The 18,238-nt window shown below is 46.7% G+C and overlaps 1 protein-coding gene across 7 annotated transcripts in view; it reads right to left on the reverse strand.

The window, feature by feature from the left end:
- Positions 1-2,330: 2,330 nt before the first annotated feature.
- TBC1D1 (TBC1 domain family member 1) overlaps positions 2,331-18,238 on the reverse strand; it is a 225,072-nt gene continuing 209,164 nt past the window's right edge. For 6 of the 7 annotated variants that reach the window (XM_086705242.1, XM_086705243.1, XM_086705241.1 and 3 more), the window contains 3 exons: positions 13,426-13,595; positions 6,717-6,890; positions 2,331-2,832 (listed from right to left, as the gene is read on the reverse strand). In XM_086705242.1, the coding sequence (XP_086561368.1) occupies positions 2,629-2,832; positions 6,717-6,890; positions 13,426-13,595 (548 nt within the window). In that variant the 3' untranslated portion in view covers positions 2,331-2,628. Of the gene's footprint in view, positions 2,833-6,716; positions 6,891-13,425; positions 13,596-18,238 lie in introns of those variants that run through there. The other variant, XM_086705248.1, reaches the window with a different exon arrangement.

An 18,238-nucleotide genomic window follows, 5' to 3' on the forward strand; every position in this document is an offset into this window, starting at 1 on the left:
TCTCAAGTGTTGACCTTGGGTGTTGACCTAGAGTAGCCCCAGGCCCATACTAGACACCTGCCTGCAGATACAGCCATTCCTCGTGTGGCAGAAGAGAGCCCCAGAGAGCTCCCGTGTCCCACCTTGGCCAGGCCCAGTCTGACACCTGAGTGCGTGTTGCTTTTCTCAGATGGACCAACTGGTGACCCCCCCTGATTCAAGTACCTCCCTCTGCACCTTCTTTTCTCCAGCTCCACACACAGCAGTGTTTGGTGGGATTCCTGTAATGATCCTGTAGCCCATGGAGCTTGGGGCAACTCTTCTTTCCTGATTCACCAACCAAACCGAATGACGGACACTGTTATTCTAACCATATGTAACTCCTAAGAGCCACCCAAGACTGAGTGCTCTATAAATCGTGTGTTTCTGAGGGCTCACGATGCCCCAAGTCCAAGAGAACATAAATGGCATCAAAAGAAAGACAACCTTCAAGTACACACATGTGAGCATCTAGCTGGGTGTTGGGGAAAAACAACATGACATTTACTTGGTTTAAGAATTTGCTTCCACAAATCCTCACGCGGTAACGTGAATTGGCTCTGCAGATGTTTCTGGCTGAGACTCTGTCCAATCTGTATCCACAGGCCTGTGTTCTGTCTGCCCAGTGCAATCTCACAACAGCACTGGCTGGCACCTGCAACTCATTCCTGTTCCTGTTACTACTCACGCTGGTGTAGAGGTGCTACAATATAATGAGCACTTGGTTCACAATACTGGAAAACAAAAGAGGCCAATACCAAAACCTCAAATGATTTCACTTCCGGTTAGGTGATCATTCCCACTTTGACCCACTGGTGCTCACCAGGCATTTTTTCGCCCAGGCTGAAAAGCAAAAATCCAAAGTTTACAAATAAAACAGACAAAGTGTGGGCATGGATTTATTGTTGTCTTGTTTTTTATTGAATGCAGAGTCCATGTTTTTGAGGAATAAGACGTCCAAAATTCAACATTATTAAATATTTGAACAATAAAATATGTGGAAAGAAGCCCTCAAATGTTAACTCCTCGAAGTTCTATCTGGTGGAATGACTTGGGACAGAGGCTCCTGGGCTGGTCATCTTGGTTTGTGAGGAGAACTGCTATCCCTTGATATGGGAACAGGACAGTCCCCAGTGTCAGCCAACTGTTAGGCACTGGGGACAGCATGTCTGTCACCCTTTGAGATGTCTGGGGAGATCTACGATGATCTCCAATATGAAAATCCTTCCTTTCACCTCAGGCTTAAAGAGACACCTACCACTGAGAGAGTCACTAGAAGCCTCTGTGGACTAGAAGGGGTAGAAGGGCTACGATGCCAAAGACCAGAGTGACCCTGCCCTCACAAAGGGATATATGCCCACAGAGCTCCTCTCTCACCTGACAGCCCGTTCTGAGAGCACTTGTGAAGAGGCCTCGCACGGTGACCAGACGAAGCCACGCCAACCGTGAGCGGTCTCTGCTTGTTGAAGGCACAGGGCCCTCATCATCCCGAGGGAAGGGACTGTGAGTTACATTCAAAACACACCTCTGGGGTGCCTGGGTGGCTCAGTCAGTTAAGCGTCCAGGTTCTGTGTCTCCCTCTCTCTCTGCCCCTCCCCTGCTCATGCTCTGTCTCAAAAATAAATGAAAACATTAAACAAAAAAAATTAAAAAAACACACCTCCGACCTCTGGAAAACTTCTCTCAGCTGCCATGTATTTGATTACAATTTTGGGCTGATTGCTTTTTTGAAAGTCCCAGAATCTCTGGCACCCATGAAAATCCCGACGTGCCCAGCTACTCCTGCAGGGTATACGATTCCCAAGGGTGGAGACTCAGAGGGACACACAGCTGCACTGTATCATACAACAGCAAAAATAAATACACGGCTATAAATGGCGATGAAAACCCGCAAAGAAATAAACATCTCAGAGTCTACAAATGAAGGCCGCTCGCTAGTAACACTTGGTTTGAGCCTAAAAACTGGTGATCTGCCCATAAAACATTTATCTATAGTGACTTGATACTTAAGAACGAAGCAAAAAGTGAAAACTAATTTTTTTAAAAGGCAAACTTCATTAAATACCAAGGACAGTGATAAATTCAAGATGTCCTAATGGTTATCTGGGGCTTCCATAGCCAGGACAGACAAGGGTGAGCCACACAGCCCGCCGGTGACGTGGAGGCTGCAGGCCCACGAACCTGCTATGGAAGAGCGACGGGCCCACATCTGTGTCAGAGGACTCCTCTCCAGCCCTTCCTTCCGGCTCGTGAACTTCACAGCACTAAATGCTCTCTGCAAGCACAGTGATACTGAAAGAGGAAACAACACAGAAACAGAAAGGTGCATTTATTCACGTCCATGCCATCTAAACCTACCGGGTACAGTAATCAGGACTGGAGAAGGACGAAATACAACCTAAACGACAACAGAAACACCGGGACATCCATCCCCATGACTTGCAAGTTTTAGTTCAGGCCAGTCTGCAGGCTGGCAAGCCAGTCTCCTTCCTGAGAAGCACACGTCGTGCCTCGTTCTCTCCCTCCAGCATCTTCTGTCCCTCTCAGTTAAGGCCTGGACAGTGTTGGGGCAGGGCCACAGTGTCTCCTTGGGAGGCGTCTCCTGTGCGGTCAGTCCCCGGTGGGCCCGGGCTGTGTGAGGTCAGGCTCCGGGCCGCTCGGCTCTGCCGCCGTCTGCCTCCGAAGCTCCCCCACCACCTGCAGCAGGGCGGCCCGCTCCAGCTCCAGGGCGAGGGTGGCCTGCTTCAGCTTGCTTTCGCTGCTCAGAAGCTTCTCAACGGTGGCCTCCAGGCTCTGGATCCTACTGTTTGCCACCTGGGGAACAGAAGAACAGAATGTGGACTGTCCAGTGATAACATGAGGGGATCCACCGAATGCTCTGCTGTCTGGCCTTGGGGACACCTCAGAGGCCTATTTGGACAGAGAGAAGTCTATGTGTTTGTCATCAGTTCTTCTGGGCACACAGGAAAACTACATTTCCCAGGTCCCCTTGCAGGAAGCCTGGGCCACTCTGCGAGCCTCCAGCATTTTCTTCCCCTGCTGTGGTGACTCTGAGACGGTGGCTTCACGGCGCAAAGGGAGCCTGATCCCCATCACTGATGATAGGGAAGACGGTCTGATATGGGCAAAGAACGCTTCGTGAACAAGAGGTGGAGTTTCGGGGACAAAAAGACTCCTGCTGTGCCAAGCCACTGAGATGTCAAGCTTTCTTTATTACTGCAGCACGGCCTGGCCTATTTGTACGGATACACACACTCATACATAGACCGATTTCACCCTGATGATCAAACGGTTTCCATGTGAAGGCCCCAGCAGCACCAGTCCTTGAATCCAAAACCCTCTCTGTCTTCCTGACAGGAACCAGACACCAGCACATTCAGGAACACGGGCATTTCCCCCAGAACACGTGCGGAGCGCTCAGAAGGTCCGAGCATCTGTTACAAGGTCTCACTGACCGGTCAGCACCACCAAGATCAGCGGTGTCCTCACTCGCACCCAGTCTGCATCCTCGGCACCTGGCACCCAGTGTCAGCGAGGCAGAACTTCCCAGGTGCTTCTAACTACTGTCCCTCCTCTTCCCAATCCAGCAGGGCCGGCTTCTCCGGCACTGAGGGGCTTCCTGAGAAAACCACAGGAAGTCCAGCCTTCACCTGCTGCCGTCCCCGAGGCCTTCCCGGCCCACCCCTCAGCTCACAGCTACATCCTGCCGTGCTCAGGTCACGAGGTCCCTAAGCTGCTGCTCTCAGCCCAGCCCCGCACACGCTCCCGTTTATTTTGGGTGGGGAAAATGGCACATGTATTTTTTTTTCTCTCATTTTCAAAACAAGGGAAACAGGTTTTTGAACAAGACAACACTTGTGCCAGACAGACAACTCACGACTCAAAGTCTAGCTCTGGCTGTGCCGCTGAAACAGTCAAAATAGAAAGGAGAAAGGACTGAGAGCCTAAGTCTGTCTGCTTACTGGGCAGGTGCTCACGCTCAGTGCGCACCTGCAAGGAGTACTCTGCGATCCTCACATTCCCACCCAAAGTCAAGGCCTGGGACAGGTCCACCTTGTTCTTCAGGCCCACGGCATTCCCAAGTGTGCCACCCAGTTAGCGGTGAGCCGTTCTGCCTGACCCTTTATGTTCTACGTGAATGTCGGTCTCCTCAGTGAGACTGAAACACTTTCATGGAAGGAAGCACGTCTCTTCCTGCACATGGGTCTGGCCTCCCACAGCACCTAGTTCACTGGCACTCGATGACTCATAGCAGCCTAGTATAACAAACGTGCATCCATTATCATCTGGCACCATTTGTATATTTTTTTTTTTTTCAACGTTTATTTATTTTTGGGACAGAGAGAGACAGAGCATGAACAGGGGAGGGGCAGAGAGAGAGGGAGACACAGAATCGGAAACAGGCTCCAGGCTCTGAGCCATCAGCCAGAGCCCGACGCGGGGCTCGAACTCACGGACCGCGAGATCGTGACCTGGCTGAAGTCGGACGCTTAACCGACTGCGCCACCCAGGCGCCCCAAGGCACCATTTGTGTATTAACGCAATCGTCTTGTATGTGCTGCTGGACAAAGCGGGTTGAACTCTTTGCTCTCCAGCAGCTAGATAACATCAAATGTTTACCAAGAAAATAAATGGGACCTTGGTATGTCTGGAAACTATATGAACAGAGCAAAGCTAGAAAACAGGTCAATTTTGATACTCTGGCAAAAAACCCCGAAGATTTATGGTAAAAAACTATTATACTGAACACCTATCCACACCTACGCTTGGACTCTGAAAACTGTTTAAAAAAAAAAAAGGAAAGGAGGTGCGAGTCTTACAGAGGATGTGTAGTCTGGCTGCACGACAGTAAACCCACGTGACTCACACATGGCAACGGGAAAACGATCTTCAAGCACCCCCAAACACCGCAATCCCTGCCCCAACTCTTGGACAGCAGCGTCTTCTGAACCTTAGTGGCCCCTGGCACGCCAGCAAGGCAAGGCCCCAAATGCTGGGGGGCGGGCACCTCTGCAGTCTTGAATGATACCCCCAGAAGTGCAGAGCCACTTGCTCAAAGAAAGACCATTCCAAGGAGGGTGTCAGGCATGACAGCCTGATGCCTTTCTTGAGGAATTTAGAGATCTCAACAACTTTTCACAGCTTCCTCTTGTCACGAAAGGGGTATAGTATCACAGAGGCAAGGTGAAATTACGTGCACCCTTCACCACAAAAAAGATCACATGGGCATTAGCCCAATAAACTGAATCTTTTTATTTCCGTACTGCCTATCTTAAGGAGCTGAATGCTTCAAATGCAAATCTGAGCTTTGTCAGAAACATTCCAGCAGGTTCTATTTCAGAGACATACTGTTTGTTTGGAAGTCACTTAAAATCACCACTTCAGCTGCAGACCATTACAGGCCAGATAAGGCTCTTTATCCCCTGGAGCCTCCCGTCAGGTTACAGCTGAGACACCCTGGAGACACTGTATGCAAGCACATTTTTGGTTAGGACATCTCAGTCTTCGGGGGAGAAAAAGCAGCCAAATTTCAGAATGTGCCTGGTAGTTAGGACTGGTTTCCCTAAAGCATTTTTCTTTGTTCCTCTACAGTAAATAGCCACCGGGGTCTCCTGGGGTAAATCCCTGCTGGGAGGAATGCATTTTGGACAAGGGTTGATTTATTAAGCTCTCAAACGCTGGCCTTTCTCATATCACTGCCAAGCCTGTGTCTGCAAAGCGGCAACTTTCTATGGAGAAAAATAAGAGGCTTAGGTCAGGATGGAAAGCTTATTATAAGGACAGCCCAGGAACACCATAAGGTACACACTTTGGGGAAAAATATGTATTTGCCTTTCCAATAGCTCAAAAAAAATTTTAAATACCCCCCCCCCCAAACAATTCCTTAGTATTAATAGCATTACCACCCATTTATGGCTCTAAAGAAGTACACCATGTGGTTACTTCGTCCCATTTGATTGGTAAAGGGGCTGTGCTAAGCAGTTAGGGATTCCGTCTATGTCGTACAGATAAGGGAATCGGGACACAGCAGGTCAGCAGTGCGTGCCTTGTGGCAGTCTGGGCAGGGACAACACTGGACCTAGCAAGAGCTGGCTTTCTGGACTGCAACCCCTGGCCTGGCCCATTTCACCCTTCTGTATGCATCGTCTGTTTGCCTTTCCGCCGTATGTCCTCATGCACATTTATCCATGCTAAAATGGAAGCTTCTAGAGGGAAGAACAGTGTCCTTCATTAATCCAATACTTGAAGTACGGACTCCCAAATCATAACCACATGCTCTGGTTTATTTTGTAGGTAGATTTCTGCGTTACTGCTCTCCACGACCTAGCTGGCTTCACTCACAGAAGCCCAAGCCTTTCTCTGGTTATTACTCAAAGCACAATCGCTGGCATTCAGCGAAGAGTCCCTCGGCATCCTGGACCCAAGGTCGTCGCTGTCCCTGTCTCCTAAAAGGATCAAGTGCAGAGACAGCCTCTCAGAAAGTTCCAGGACTGTCTGACCCCAGCACAGGATAATCTGTCTGCTTCCTAATAAAAAGGCCCAATTCTCCTGGGGTACCTTTGATCCCAACTATAAACAGACCAGGGGAGGGAGAGAGGTCCTGTGGTCGTGGGAAAACCCAGCCGGCTGGTGCTTTGGCGCGCTAATGATCTACCGTGCTTTCCAGGCTCAGGAAGCTGCTTTATACACATGCTCACCTGCAGTTGCTCCAGTAGGTCAAGGTTCTGTTTGCGCAAGCTGCTGTTGGTCTTCTCTAATTTGTCCATTCTTTGGTTGTCACTGAGAGGAGAGGAATCGATAAGTTCTTCTTGAAGCACATGGTACTCGACTTCATAGGCTTGTAACTGCTTAGAGATATCCATCTCAAACACCTGTTATACACAAAAAAGTCATCAGGCACTGAAAATGAGAAAAATACACGTGCACACACATGCAACCGTGTCGACAAGCATCCGCTAAGTACCCACTCTATGCCTGGTTCTTACGATTAGTCATTAAAAAAAAAAAAAAAAAAAAAGGAAAACCCTCTGCATTAGTAAGGTAACAATTTTACTCGGGAAGAAAAAATAAAAGCAGCATTTAGAAATAAACCCAAGGTAACAACAAGTGTGGGTCTCTGATACTCATTTTCCAGAAGCCAAAACTTTATTTTTCACAAGGCTTATAAAAATATATTTTTAGTTCTTATTTCAGTACGTATTTCCTTTTTCTCTGAAAATTCTATCATGTTAGATACGTCAGCTATGGGTCAAAGAGAGAGGAAAAAAACAAAACAAAAGAATCATAGCCCTATTTGCCCAGTCACCGAGTCAAAGTTTAATTATAGTTCAGTTGGGTTTTTTAGAGTTACAAGAACAGCTAAGTAATGGAACTGTTTACTAAAAAACCCTCCTTTGCACACAAGATATGCAGAAATGAGCCAAACCCCAAATGCCGCCCACACAGATGAGTGCATGTGAAACACTGCCTTCCTGCCTAGAATAGTGACAGTGATCAAAACACACCCGTGTGAACAGCAGCCCCAAAGTGCACAAGTGAGTTGTTCAAGTTTGTACTTTCTCTTGATGAGTGAGCTGCATGGAAGCTGGGCTCAAGAGGGGGTCAGGAGGCAGACGCTGCGGCCGCCCAAGGCGCGTCCTCTCTTCCCAGACTTTGCTGTGGGATCGCCCCACGGGCCGTGCCTCTCAGCACCCAAGTGACGTTCCAACATGACTGTGTGTGCAGCTCTGAGCCTTTAGTCACGTTGGGACCACAGATGGCCAGCACCATCAGAACACACATTTAGAGGACAAAGTTAGACTTTAGAAGGGCACAAAAGGACTCTTCACTGTCTTGCCTTAAGAAGCGCCAACATAGTTAAAATCAATGAAAACTCATTTCCCCTGATGGCACCCTATCAGCATTCAAACACAGATGAATCCTACCTTTCCTGAAAGCAATTTTCAAAATCTAGGTTTACTTTCACACCATTCCCAACAATCTTCTCTTCCTTGTGATTTAGTTTTTTAGCTTCCTGCTTTTCAGTTTAATTCAGTGGACAGTACCAATTAGGCACAAAAGTCATTCTATGCTGAGAAACTAATACACGGCGTGTTCGTGGCACGTATGTGTGTGAAAGTCTGCTGCGCTGGTCGGAGTCTCTGTTGTCCCTCAGAGTACCTGTGAGGTCACAGCAGGGATTATCGTCTCTATGTTACAGTCAAGAAAACGGACCCAGCCCCTTGAAGCAGGGCTCCACTGGCGACGCCCTGAATGACCTCTCCCGGCCTCAGTTCCTGGCCTCTGACATGGGGGTGACAGCACCCACCTCCCGGCATCGATGCGGGAGTTACGTGAGACAACTCGTGGAGGTGCCCGGCACATGCTGGCAAGGTGAGCAGGTGCTGGCTTAGCTAAGGAAGCTGCTTCCACATGCTTCACATTCAACCCTGTGCTTCAGCAAAATCGCAAAGGATGCCGCATCACGGAACCTCTGAATAGCTCCGAGTAAAAACCACAAACATTAAAACCGAGATTGCTGTGGCACTGTGTATAATTATAAATATGAGGCAGAATAAATGTCATACCCACACTTTTTTTCTTCCACAGATTTTTTAAATGAGCTACTAATCTGGAAAACCTGGGAACAAAACCTGTGGCCTTTAATGCAGATTGACGACCTGCTAAGGTTAATGGCTCTCAGCTGGGCCCAAAGCTGTAAACTCTTTCAGGACTCCATCAATCCCCAGGAGCCATCCTGGGTCGTAATCACTGCCGCTTAACTGCACCATTATCTCCTGGCGGCTGAAACACTTAGAGCCCTTGATTCTGCAGTTACGCCCTAGAATTGATCTCAAACCGTGGCAGTGTGTGACTGGTGGAGAAAGGAGAGCCCAGGTCCTCGAACAGTGCTTTTTCAAGTTGCTCTAGATTTTGCATTTCTGTAATTACCAATGGCTTCGTTATTCTACGTGCTCAACATGTCATAACCACGTGGACCCATTCATCAAGCACTGGATATCTAGTTACTCGCAAAGTTTCTGTTGTTTTAAATAACAACCCTGAACATCCTTGTACATATGGCTTTTCCCATATTTTGGATTATTTCCTAAGGATACATTCCAAGAAATGGGATTACTGAGTCAAAGGGTATGAATATTTTACCGGCTTGTGATACACATTGCCAAATTGCTTCCCAAATGGGAATCATCAACGCACAATGCCATTAACAACATACCAATGTGCCAGATACAGTATGCCCTCCGCACTGGCTACTGGCCTTAAAATTTTTCATTTTGTTAATCTAGTAGGTAGAGCGTTACATGTTTTTTAAATTATGCATGACGCGAAATATTTTCGCAGATATTTGCTTATTAGATGTATCTCCTTTTTAGTGAATTGTCTGTTTATGTTCTTGGCTCATTTGCTATTGGAGACCCAGCGAGTCTCTCTTTGCAGTCTGTGGACACTCGGTAGAATGAAGCCATTAACCCTGATGTCTGCAGAACCAGCCACATACTTTCCACCTTCCCCACCTCCAGAACCCTTCGCTCCCCACAGCTGTCTGTCTGTCCGTCTCAGTGGCATACCAAGGGCTGGAGGGTGGGGCAGTGTGCCCGGTATCGGCAGTCAGGGAGTACAGTGCCTGTAGTGAATTTAAAAATAATAAACCCAACTAAAAACCGGTCTGCTTTTTATTATCACCACATGCAAGCAATTCTTAACAATACCAGTGGTAAAATATTCCTCCTCACTGTACCCCACCCTTTTGGTATGGCACTGATTGGCCTTTTAAAAAGTACTCGTTTTCAACAGTAAACTGCCCAAGCGGTGAAGGCCCCTCCCGGTGCAGAAGGGGCGGCCTCAACACGGTGATTTTGAGGAGTGTCTTCTGAACAAAAGGGACCTTGTTAAGATTCTGGTTTCTATCCTACAAGCTCAACTAGAACAGGGAATTGTCTAGTGTGTTTTTAATGAAGGTGCCCATAGCAGAGCTTTTCAAATGTTCCAGTGTGTGTGAATACCCTGGGGATCTTGTTAAAATGCACATTCTGACTCAGCAGGTCTGGGGTGAGGCCCCAGATTCCGCGTTTCTAACAAGTTCCTACATGATACAATGACACACAGTGCTGGTCTGGGGCCACACTGTGAATGTAGCCCAAAGGATGTTGAAAACAGGCTGTTTGCTCTGTCTCCCAAAGTCCCTCTCCAACTCTGTTGTTCTTCCCTGCACGGCAATGAGGCTGCAAAGGCAGGCGGCACTCACCGTGACAAGCATACAAACCGGACCTCCTCCTCTTCGCTTCTGTTTATCCCCAGGGTTTCCCCCTTCTTGGGTCAGAGGATTTTTATAGCTCACATATGACAGACAGTTAAGTCACACTGAGGAACTGCCACAGAGACTTTAGAGACCCTTGTCCTTCTGCCCTGGACACTGTCCACTCTGGACCTGCCCTGCCGTGGCTGGTCCCCGCCAACCCAAACTAAGCCAAAGCTACAGAACCCTATCCTTAGCGGCCTTCCCCACCATGTCCCGGATGCAGGCTGCATCCCAGGGGCTCAAGCTGAGGCCACCTGTAGAAAAGGTATGTAATGAGATGGAGCCATTAGCCATCACAGAGGACCACCCAGACTCTGCCCATTCGTACACAGGACCGAATGCTCTGTCATGTGCAGTGAATAGGTCTTTCACTTCCACTCTGTGGACCTCCAAGATTTGAGCTTGGGGGTCCTCTGAGGCTGCAGGAGTCACACTGTACCTCAGGCCTCATCTCTGCGTAGGATTTGAAACCAGAGCACCCTCTGGAGGTGAGGGGCAGTGAGCTGCCTGGCATTCTAACAGCTTCCCGTCAAGACTTCTGGCAGGTTGAAAATCCGGGCCCAGAAACAGATTTTGTGTTGTCTGCCCTGCTGCTCCCAATCCCCAAGCGCCCTCCCCTTCAAAGCTCACTGCAGAGGCATCTAGAATTTCTATTCTCACTCCCCTGCCTGTGATCAGGCATCAGCAAAGTGCGGCCTGTGGACTGCATCTGTCCCACTGCATGTTTTCATAAAGTTTTATTGCAACATAGTCACTTCATTCATGTACATATTATCTGGTTGACTTTGTGCCTCAAAGACAGAGTGACTAGTGACTGCAACAGAGACCTTCTGGTTCACAAAGCCCGAAAGACTCCCTACATGGCCCACGACAGAAAATGTGTGACCTCTGTTCTTAGCTGATTCTTTGGGCCCAGTTGAATTCAACTCCCCCAATTCTCAATCAGCAATGTTCACTCCACCAGCTCGAGGCCCAGCTCCCATAAGCCCTTGCACAGGCACTACTGTGGCTCTTACCACACTTGAAATTACTGGATTACATGTTTATTTTCTGCACAGGATGGGCTCTGGTGTCAGAGACACCTCACATTCTTGGCTTTGCCACTGTATACAGAGCATTGGGCATGTTACTCTTTCTATGCCCAGTTTCCCCACCTATAAAAATGGGGATTATAAAACATGCCCCAGGGTTGTCAAGGAGTCAACAGAATAAAGGATGCCAAGTTCAAGACAGTTGCCTAGAACGTATCTCTCACACTCTCTCTCTCTCTCTCACACACACACACACACACACACACACACACACACACACACTGTTCTCTCTCCATGCTATGTCCATTTCTATTCTTTCAACATTTAGAGAGAACTTGATACTGTGAATAAATATTCTTTACAGAAAAGGAGGAAAAATGGGATTCTTTTCTGGGGCTCAATATCTAGGAGGTAAACTGAATGTCAGTTGAGACTGCCTGTCTTAGAGCCAGGAGCCAGGTGCAAAGTGAAGGCATTCACTGGCACAGACTTTAGGTAGCCAAGGCTTTATGCCCCAGCAGCCATAAAGTAGACATATATGCAATGAAAGCTCTAACAGGGAGTCCGTCCGTGCACATGAATGCCAAAAGTTAAAGAATCAAAAGAGCTGAGAATTCAGTATTAACACACTGGTGAAATAGAGAAAAATTCTGTAATTAAATGACACCTGGAGACACTTGGCGGTGTTGAGTAGCTACTACTAAACCACCTGGAGGCAAGAGAAACCCTCCCGTCCTGCTTTGCGGCAGGGCGACTGTGGGCCAGTGAGTTTACCTCTCCAGGCCCTGAGATCCTCATGGGTTAAGTCCATCTATCCTCTCAGGAATTTGGTCATGATTAAATGAGATCATGTGTATATGTAGATTCACACAGAATCTGGCAGAAAGTAGGGCCCGAACAAGCCAAAGCTATTCACATGGAGAGAAACGTGCCAGGGAAGCAAATACAGAGAGATGCAGAGCCTATCAATTAACTAAAAACGGAAATGCAGAGTGGAAAGGCAGGGAGTGCCCTCTCACACAGGCCCAGGAAACGTGTGGAGACCCAGAGCCACACGGCTGCCACCTGCCCCCACCCCCACCCCAGGTCAGGACTGCTGCTTTCTCAGTGCACAACACTGAAGGAGGAGCAGCCAATGAGACCACAAACACGCCATGTGGGTGCAATCCACTGGGGTCGCAACATTTCTCTGGGACTATCAGACATCCTCAGAATAAAGATTTGTTTAAAAAAAAATAGCTTTGTTTCACTACTTGTTTTTACCTGACTGCTCTATGTTTTCATCGTATTTTGAGCAGGTGAGATAAGTTCTAGGCTTAGAAGGGGCCTGACTATTGGCCCTGATGCAGAAATCCCTTCCAGAGCATTTTCTAAGCCATCCGGCCTCTGGACACTTCCAGTGGTGATGTACCCTCTGCCAAACAGCTCAGTCCTTCAGAGTCAACAATCATTACTAGTAGATTCTTCTTTATACACAGTCAAAATCTGCTCCCGCCCCTAGCCCAGACCGTTTAACAACTGGCCTTGGTGTAATTCTGGCTCAATCCACCCTCACCTCATGGTTTGGCTATCTACAACAAGTGCTGAGGTCACAGATGGGGAGCTGACTTCTATCTTAAAAACCACATCATGGAACAAACTTCTAGAATATATATTCTCTATCACAACTTTGCTATCAAAGGGTTGTTTTTAGAGAATTCCAAATAATACCACGCAGCAGAGAAAATCAAAGCATGCATAAGAGCCTACATTGAATAGCACATGTGTTTCAGAAGAACAAACAACTAGGGGTGAAGCCTCTCGATTACAAGAAACTACTGGTGGCTTGCGGTTATTGCACCTTAACACCGTCACCGTGTTTCCATGTGGCGTACCCCCGTCACATTCACGCACCGCATCACTGAACACACATCCGGCTATGTGTTTCGTATGTGTACACATGTGTTTCCCACATGCCGGGCATCACACAAGATACTGCCCAGGATACAAAGTGGTAGGAAATAGGTCCCGATCAAAAGAAAATTAAGCTCTCCATATCCAGGATGGCTTAAGCCTGAAGGTCGGATCGAATCATACCTGACTGATGGTCTTTTCCATTTGCACCAAGCCCAGGTTGGGAAGGGTGTTTTTTATAAAGTCAACTATGGTTTCTAGGTTTTCATGTTGCAGAATCAAGGGCTTATGGCTTCCCAACAGACTTAATGCCACTTTAAATATGACCTCTGATCCCTGAAGAAAGATCATATCTGGGGAAACACAGAAATGCAGAAAGTTAAAGCAGACCAGTTTCTGATGAACTAACATTGCATTTTCTTTTCCACACATCAGAGCAGGATGGTGGGAAACGTAAGTCCAAATTGCAAACTTTATTTCCTTTTTAAGTGCCTGATATTTCAGATAAGGTTGTCAAGACAATATTGCAAATAATAGAAGAAATATAAATAAACATACTGCTAAGATTTTGTCATAGGTTAAGATAAATCTTTTTTGTTGTTGTTCTAAAAACATATTAAATTCAAACATGCTTCAGAAGATAAACTGAGAAAAAGAAAACTTTTTATCACTCTTTTTCTAGAAATGCTCTGGATTTTAAAGGAGTTACTAAAACACATTTTTATGGGTAAAACTGAAAGATTTTTAGATATAAAACATGAGAAATTTTTAAAAATGCTCCTCTTTCCTGTTTTGAAATAAAGAATTAAAAGATCTCTAAAATCTATAAAATGTCTGCAGAGTTGCAAAAGTACATTATTAAATACTTGCAATACACTACATCTTAGCATAATAATGGAGTGAAAACCATCTTTGTTCAGAGAAATTCAAAGAACTTTGTCAGAGTTATTTTCTAGTTCTTGTCAAGCTTTTTCTTAGAACAGCTGGCACATGTTAGCAACCCCTACATGGGCTGTACATGGTGCGAGGGAGGGCAAGTGGCCCGGGGAACTGGGCGAGCAGCCAGTCCAGGCCTGGCGCCCCCTCCTCAAGAGCTGAAGCCACTCGAGAAAGAGTCAAATTGTTCTGAGAATAAAACATACAGCCCTACCAACGAACTGTTCGGTGACTATATTCAGGCAAGTTATCTAACAACTGGAGTTAACAATACAAGAAAAAAATACAACTTAAATGATGAGAGCCAAAAATCTAATTAAAGGCCACCTGTCAATTTGGGGGGGCGCGGGGGGTGGTGCTGCAGGACAATGGAAGAGACAAAGAAGTTGTCCATCCCATCAAGTTGGGGAAGGCATTAGCAGGTGAGAGGAGGAGTCCCCAGCCTCGCTGGGTGTCTCTAGGTGGCTCAGTGCGATAGCACAAAAAAGCCATCAAGAAACAGGAGAGGCTGGAAGCTGCCGCACACACAGGGAAGATGTCTGAATCAGAGAGGTCTGTGCACAGGGCACACCTAGGTGCCAGCCGGCTGGGTGAGCCCTGGAGATGCTCCGTGACCTTCACCGAGGCCTCAACTGCAGAAGCAGACTCGGTGCCAGGGTGCGTGCCACCCGCCGAGGTCCGCCCCGCTCTCTCACAGAGCTCAGAGGCACACTGTTTCCACAAACATTGCAGTGCTCATGGCTCGGGAGGCCCCAGGAAGCTGGAAAGGACGGAGGGCTGCCTCCTTCTTAGGTGTGGCTGTAGAGGCTGGGAAGATAAATTAGCGAACTGATGGGATCTTTGAAATGTGAGCTTCTTAGGGGAAGTATTACGGGTATTGAGACCGCCCTGTGGAAGAATATTCTTGTGAAATGTCTGCTTTACAAAATACACAGTCTAACCGTGTAATTCACCACTATAGAAAATAAAAAAGATCTAAAATAGCACAATAACTGAGATGTATTTTTAAACAGAAATGACATTTCCCCCAAAACAAAACAAGGTAAAGGTGAAGCTTCTGTGGTCTAGCCAGCGAGACCTCCTTTCAATATATCAACATTTATAGCCGAACAAAAATTGACAGCATCTATCAGAATACCAAGCCATTCTGTGCAAGGTCCTAGAAAAGGACTATGGCACCGGACCGAATGCCACAGCTTAGTGCCTTTAGTCTCTGAGAGACGCGTACCTTAAAGTTAGATAGAGTCCTGCATCTAAGCCAATTAAGATACATAATTATTGGTGAAGTTTTAGGACCATTATCAAATATGCAATCAATATCAGCAATCTTTTTTCCTTTAATGTTTATTTATTTTGAGAGAGTGAGCAAGTGAGCACGGGCAGGGGAGGGGCAGAGAGAGAGGGAGAATCCCAAGCAGGCTTTGCACTGTGAGCGCAGAGCCCGATGTAGGACTCCATCCCACAAACCATGAGATCATGACCTCAACCGAAGAGACCCTCAACCGGCTGAGCCCCCCAGGTGCCCCATATCTGTGGTCTCTTAAGGTTGACATCGGGTCTTCCAAATTTTGTTCTCCTAGGATCTTGGTTTTTATAACAAATCTACTTAGGAGAGTGCTCCCTAGCATTATAAACTTAGACTTTTCTGGACTATATGAAGAAAACAAAGCAAAACAAAAAGTTGGGGGAGGCACTTTTTTAAAACATTTTTTAATGTTCATTTATTTTTGAGAGAGAGAGAGGGAGAGAGTGGAACGAGTGGGGGAGGGGCAGAGAGAGGGGAGTCAGAGGATCCAAAAGTGGGCTCTGTGCTGACAGCAGACAGCCCGATGCAGGGCTGGAACTCATGATCCTTGAGATCATGACCTGAGCCGAAGTCAGATACTCAGCTGACTGAGCCAACCAGGCACCCCCCCAAATTAAATAATTTTTAAATAACAGTAAAGAATTACTTTCATTTTTGTTCATCTTCCAATCTTTACATATTTACATTCTGGAAATTTTTATTTTTATTATTATTATTTTTAAAATATTTATTTATTCATTTAATTTATTTATCTAGAGAGACAGACAGCATGAGCAAAAGAGGGACAGAGAGAGAGACACAGAATCCAAAGCAGGCTCCAGGCTCCAAGATGTCAGCACAGAGCCCAACACAGGGCTTGAACTCACTGACCATGAGATCAGTTGGCTTAACCAACTGAGCCACCCAGGTACCCCCATTCTGGAAATTTCAAACAAAAAAAAAAATCCAAAAACAATAATCTCCTTGAAAAGTGAATTAATTTCCTGCATCTGAAATTCGGTGCTCAAGAAAGTGAGCTGTGAGAGCCACCCAGCAGCCCCACAGAAGCCCCGCTCACCACACTGCAGCCAACTTCCCTTCTCTCCTGTTTCGAGCCACCCAGAAGCAGGCAAAGGGTTTTATCAGGCAGGAAGTAAAGGGGGCCTGAATTTCGGCTGACTCCACCACTTTGCCAATTATTCGTGGAGAACAAGGCAAATAGCTACTACTTTCCTTTGAAGACACTTCCCTGTTATTGTGTTAACATGTGTTGGAACTCTATTTGAAACCCCCCGTGATATAAAGATGCAGTTTCCTACAGGGGGAAACCATCAATGCAAAGCGTGTGGCCAGTAAGCCAACTTCTCCTGCATTTCTTTTCCAGCCACCTTTGTCTTTTTGTCAAGGGCAATCCCTCTCCTTGACTTTCCCCTGGGAGCCTGGAGTCCTCCAGGTATGAGAGCCCTACCTTCCTCCCAGGACCAGGTGGGGGGAAAATGAAGGATGACGGCAGACACAGTACAAGCAGATTTGACAAAAACTCACTTCCTTAACTCTGTGTCATGTTCCCTTGGGAGCATTTTTTTTCCCTGGCCATTTAAACCATCTTGTTTTCCTAAATCTATCTTAGTCCTAAAGCCTCTCTGAGTCCTTCCCTGTAGTACACGTGGCTTCTGTGTTTTTTTTGTTTTTTTTTTTTTTTTTTTTTTTTTTTTTTGCAAACCCTTCATTTTTACACTCCTACCTCCTCCCTCATCTACTTGGCAGTGTCTCCCTCAGCAAACACCAGGAGCTGAGCACCACAGCCGCCGCCTCCAGCAGGCGCGAGCCGGTCCTGTTTCTCAGATTTTTTTTTTTTTTTACAAAGGTAGATGTGATTTGAAGGTGAACAGAGTAAACAGCTCTCCCAAGCCCCCTCTACACCCAAACTGGAAACATATAGGAGGAGGCTATTTTACCTTATGGGACACCCCATCAGAAGACAGACATTCAGGAAGTGTGATTACCATGTGAAAGTTCAGGCACATGCATCGCTGGCTGGTGTGCCTCCAAAGAGCATATACTTAATGTGAAGCAACCTGTTAATTAACATACGAGCTATGCTGTCCGCAAGCTGAGAATCCTGTACTTACATATGAAATGGTGAATAGTTGACAAAGGTCCATTTGTTATTATGGTTTATTCAGGCCTAAAGGCTTACAATGAAATGGGCTTCAGGCCAAAAAAGACTAGAGCGTATGAATGGCAGGTTTGGGCAATTAAAACTAAGCTATCGAGCGTCACGGAGCTAAACAAACACGGTTTAAGTCGCCGACCGACGCTAAGTACAGAAGTGGTTTCTAAAAAACCTTTCTATGGAACCTACTAATAATAAAACGGTTTGGTTTTAAGTACTGATAAATGGAACAGACTGTGCAAAACAAAAACAAAAACCCCAACAGTTGTTGCAAAATGACATAACACAGTCCTGCCTCAAGTTCCCACTTCCTAACTACAATCTGGGGAGCCTCAGCCAGCCGGACATGCACCCACTTAGTATGGCAGGGGTCTGTGGGATCCAGGAGTTACAGACACTGGCATCATTATGCATAATGTATAAGAGCCTCTGAGACTCACCACTGATTACGTAATATAAATACCCTGCTTTTGATGGCTTTAGCTTCTAATTTATGAAGTCGTCAGAATGAGCTTTAGAGATGTGAATATTCTCCAGTGGGAGGGCTGTTTCCGAATCGGTTTGTTTGCTGTCCTCTTATCTAAGCAGCCTAAAGGAAG

This window comes from Puma concolor, chromosome B1 (assembly GCF_028749965.1).
Source record: "Puma concolor isolate L17-30 chromosome B1, mPumCon1.1.hap2, whole genome shotgun sequence".
Taxonomy (NCBI): Eukaryota; Metazoa; Chordata; class Mammalia; order Carnivora; family Felidae; genus Puma; species Puma concolor.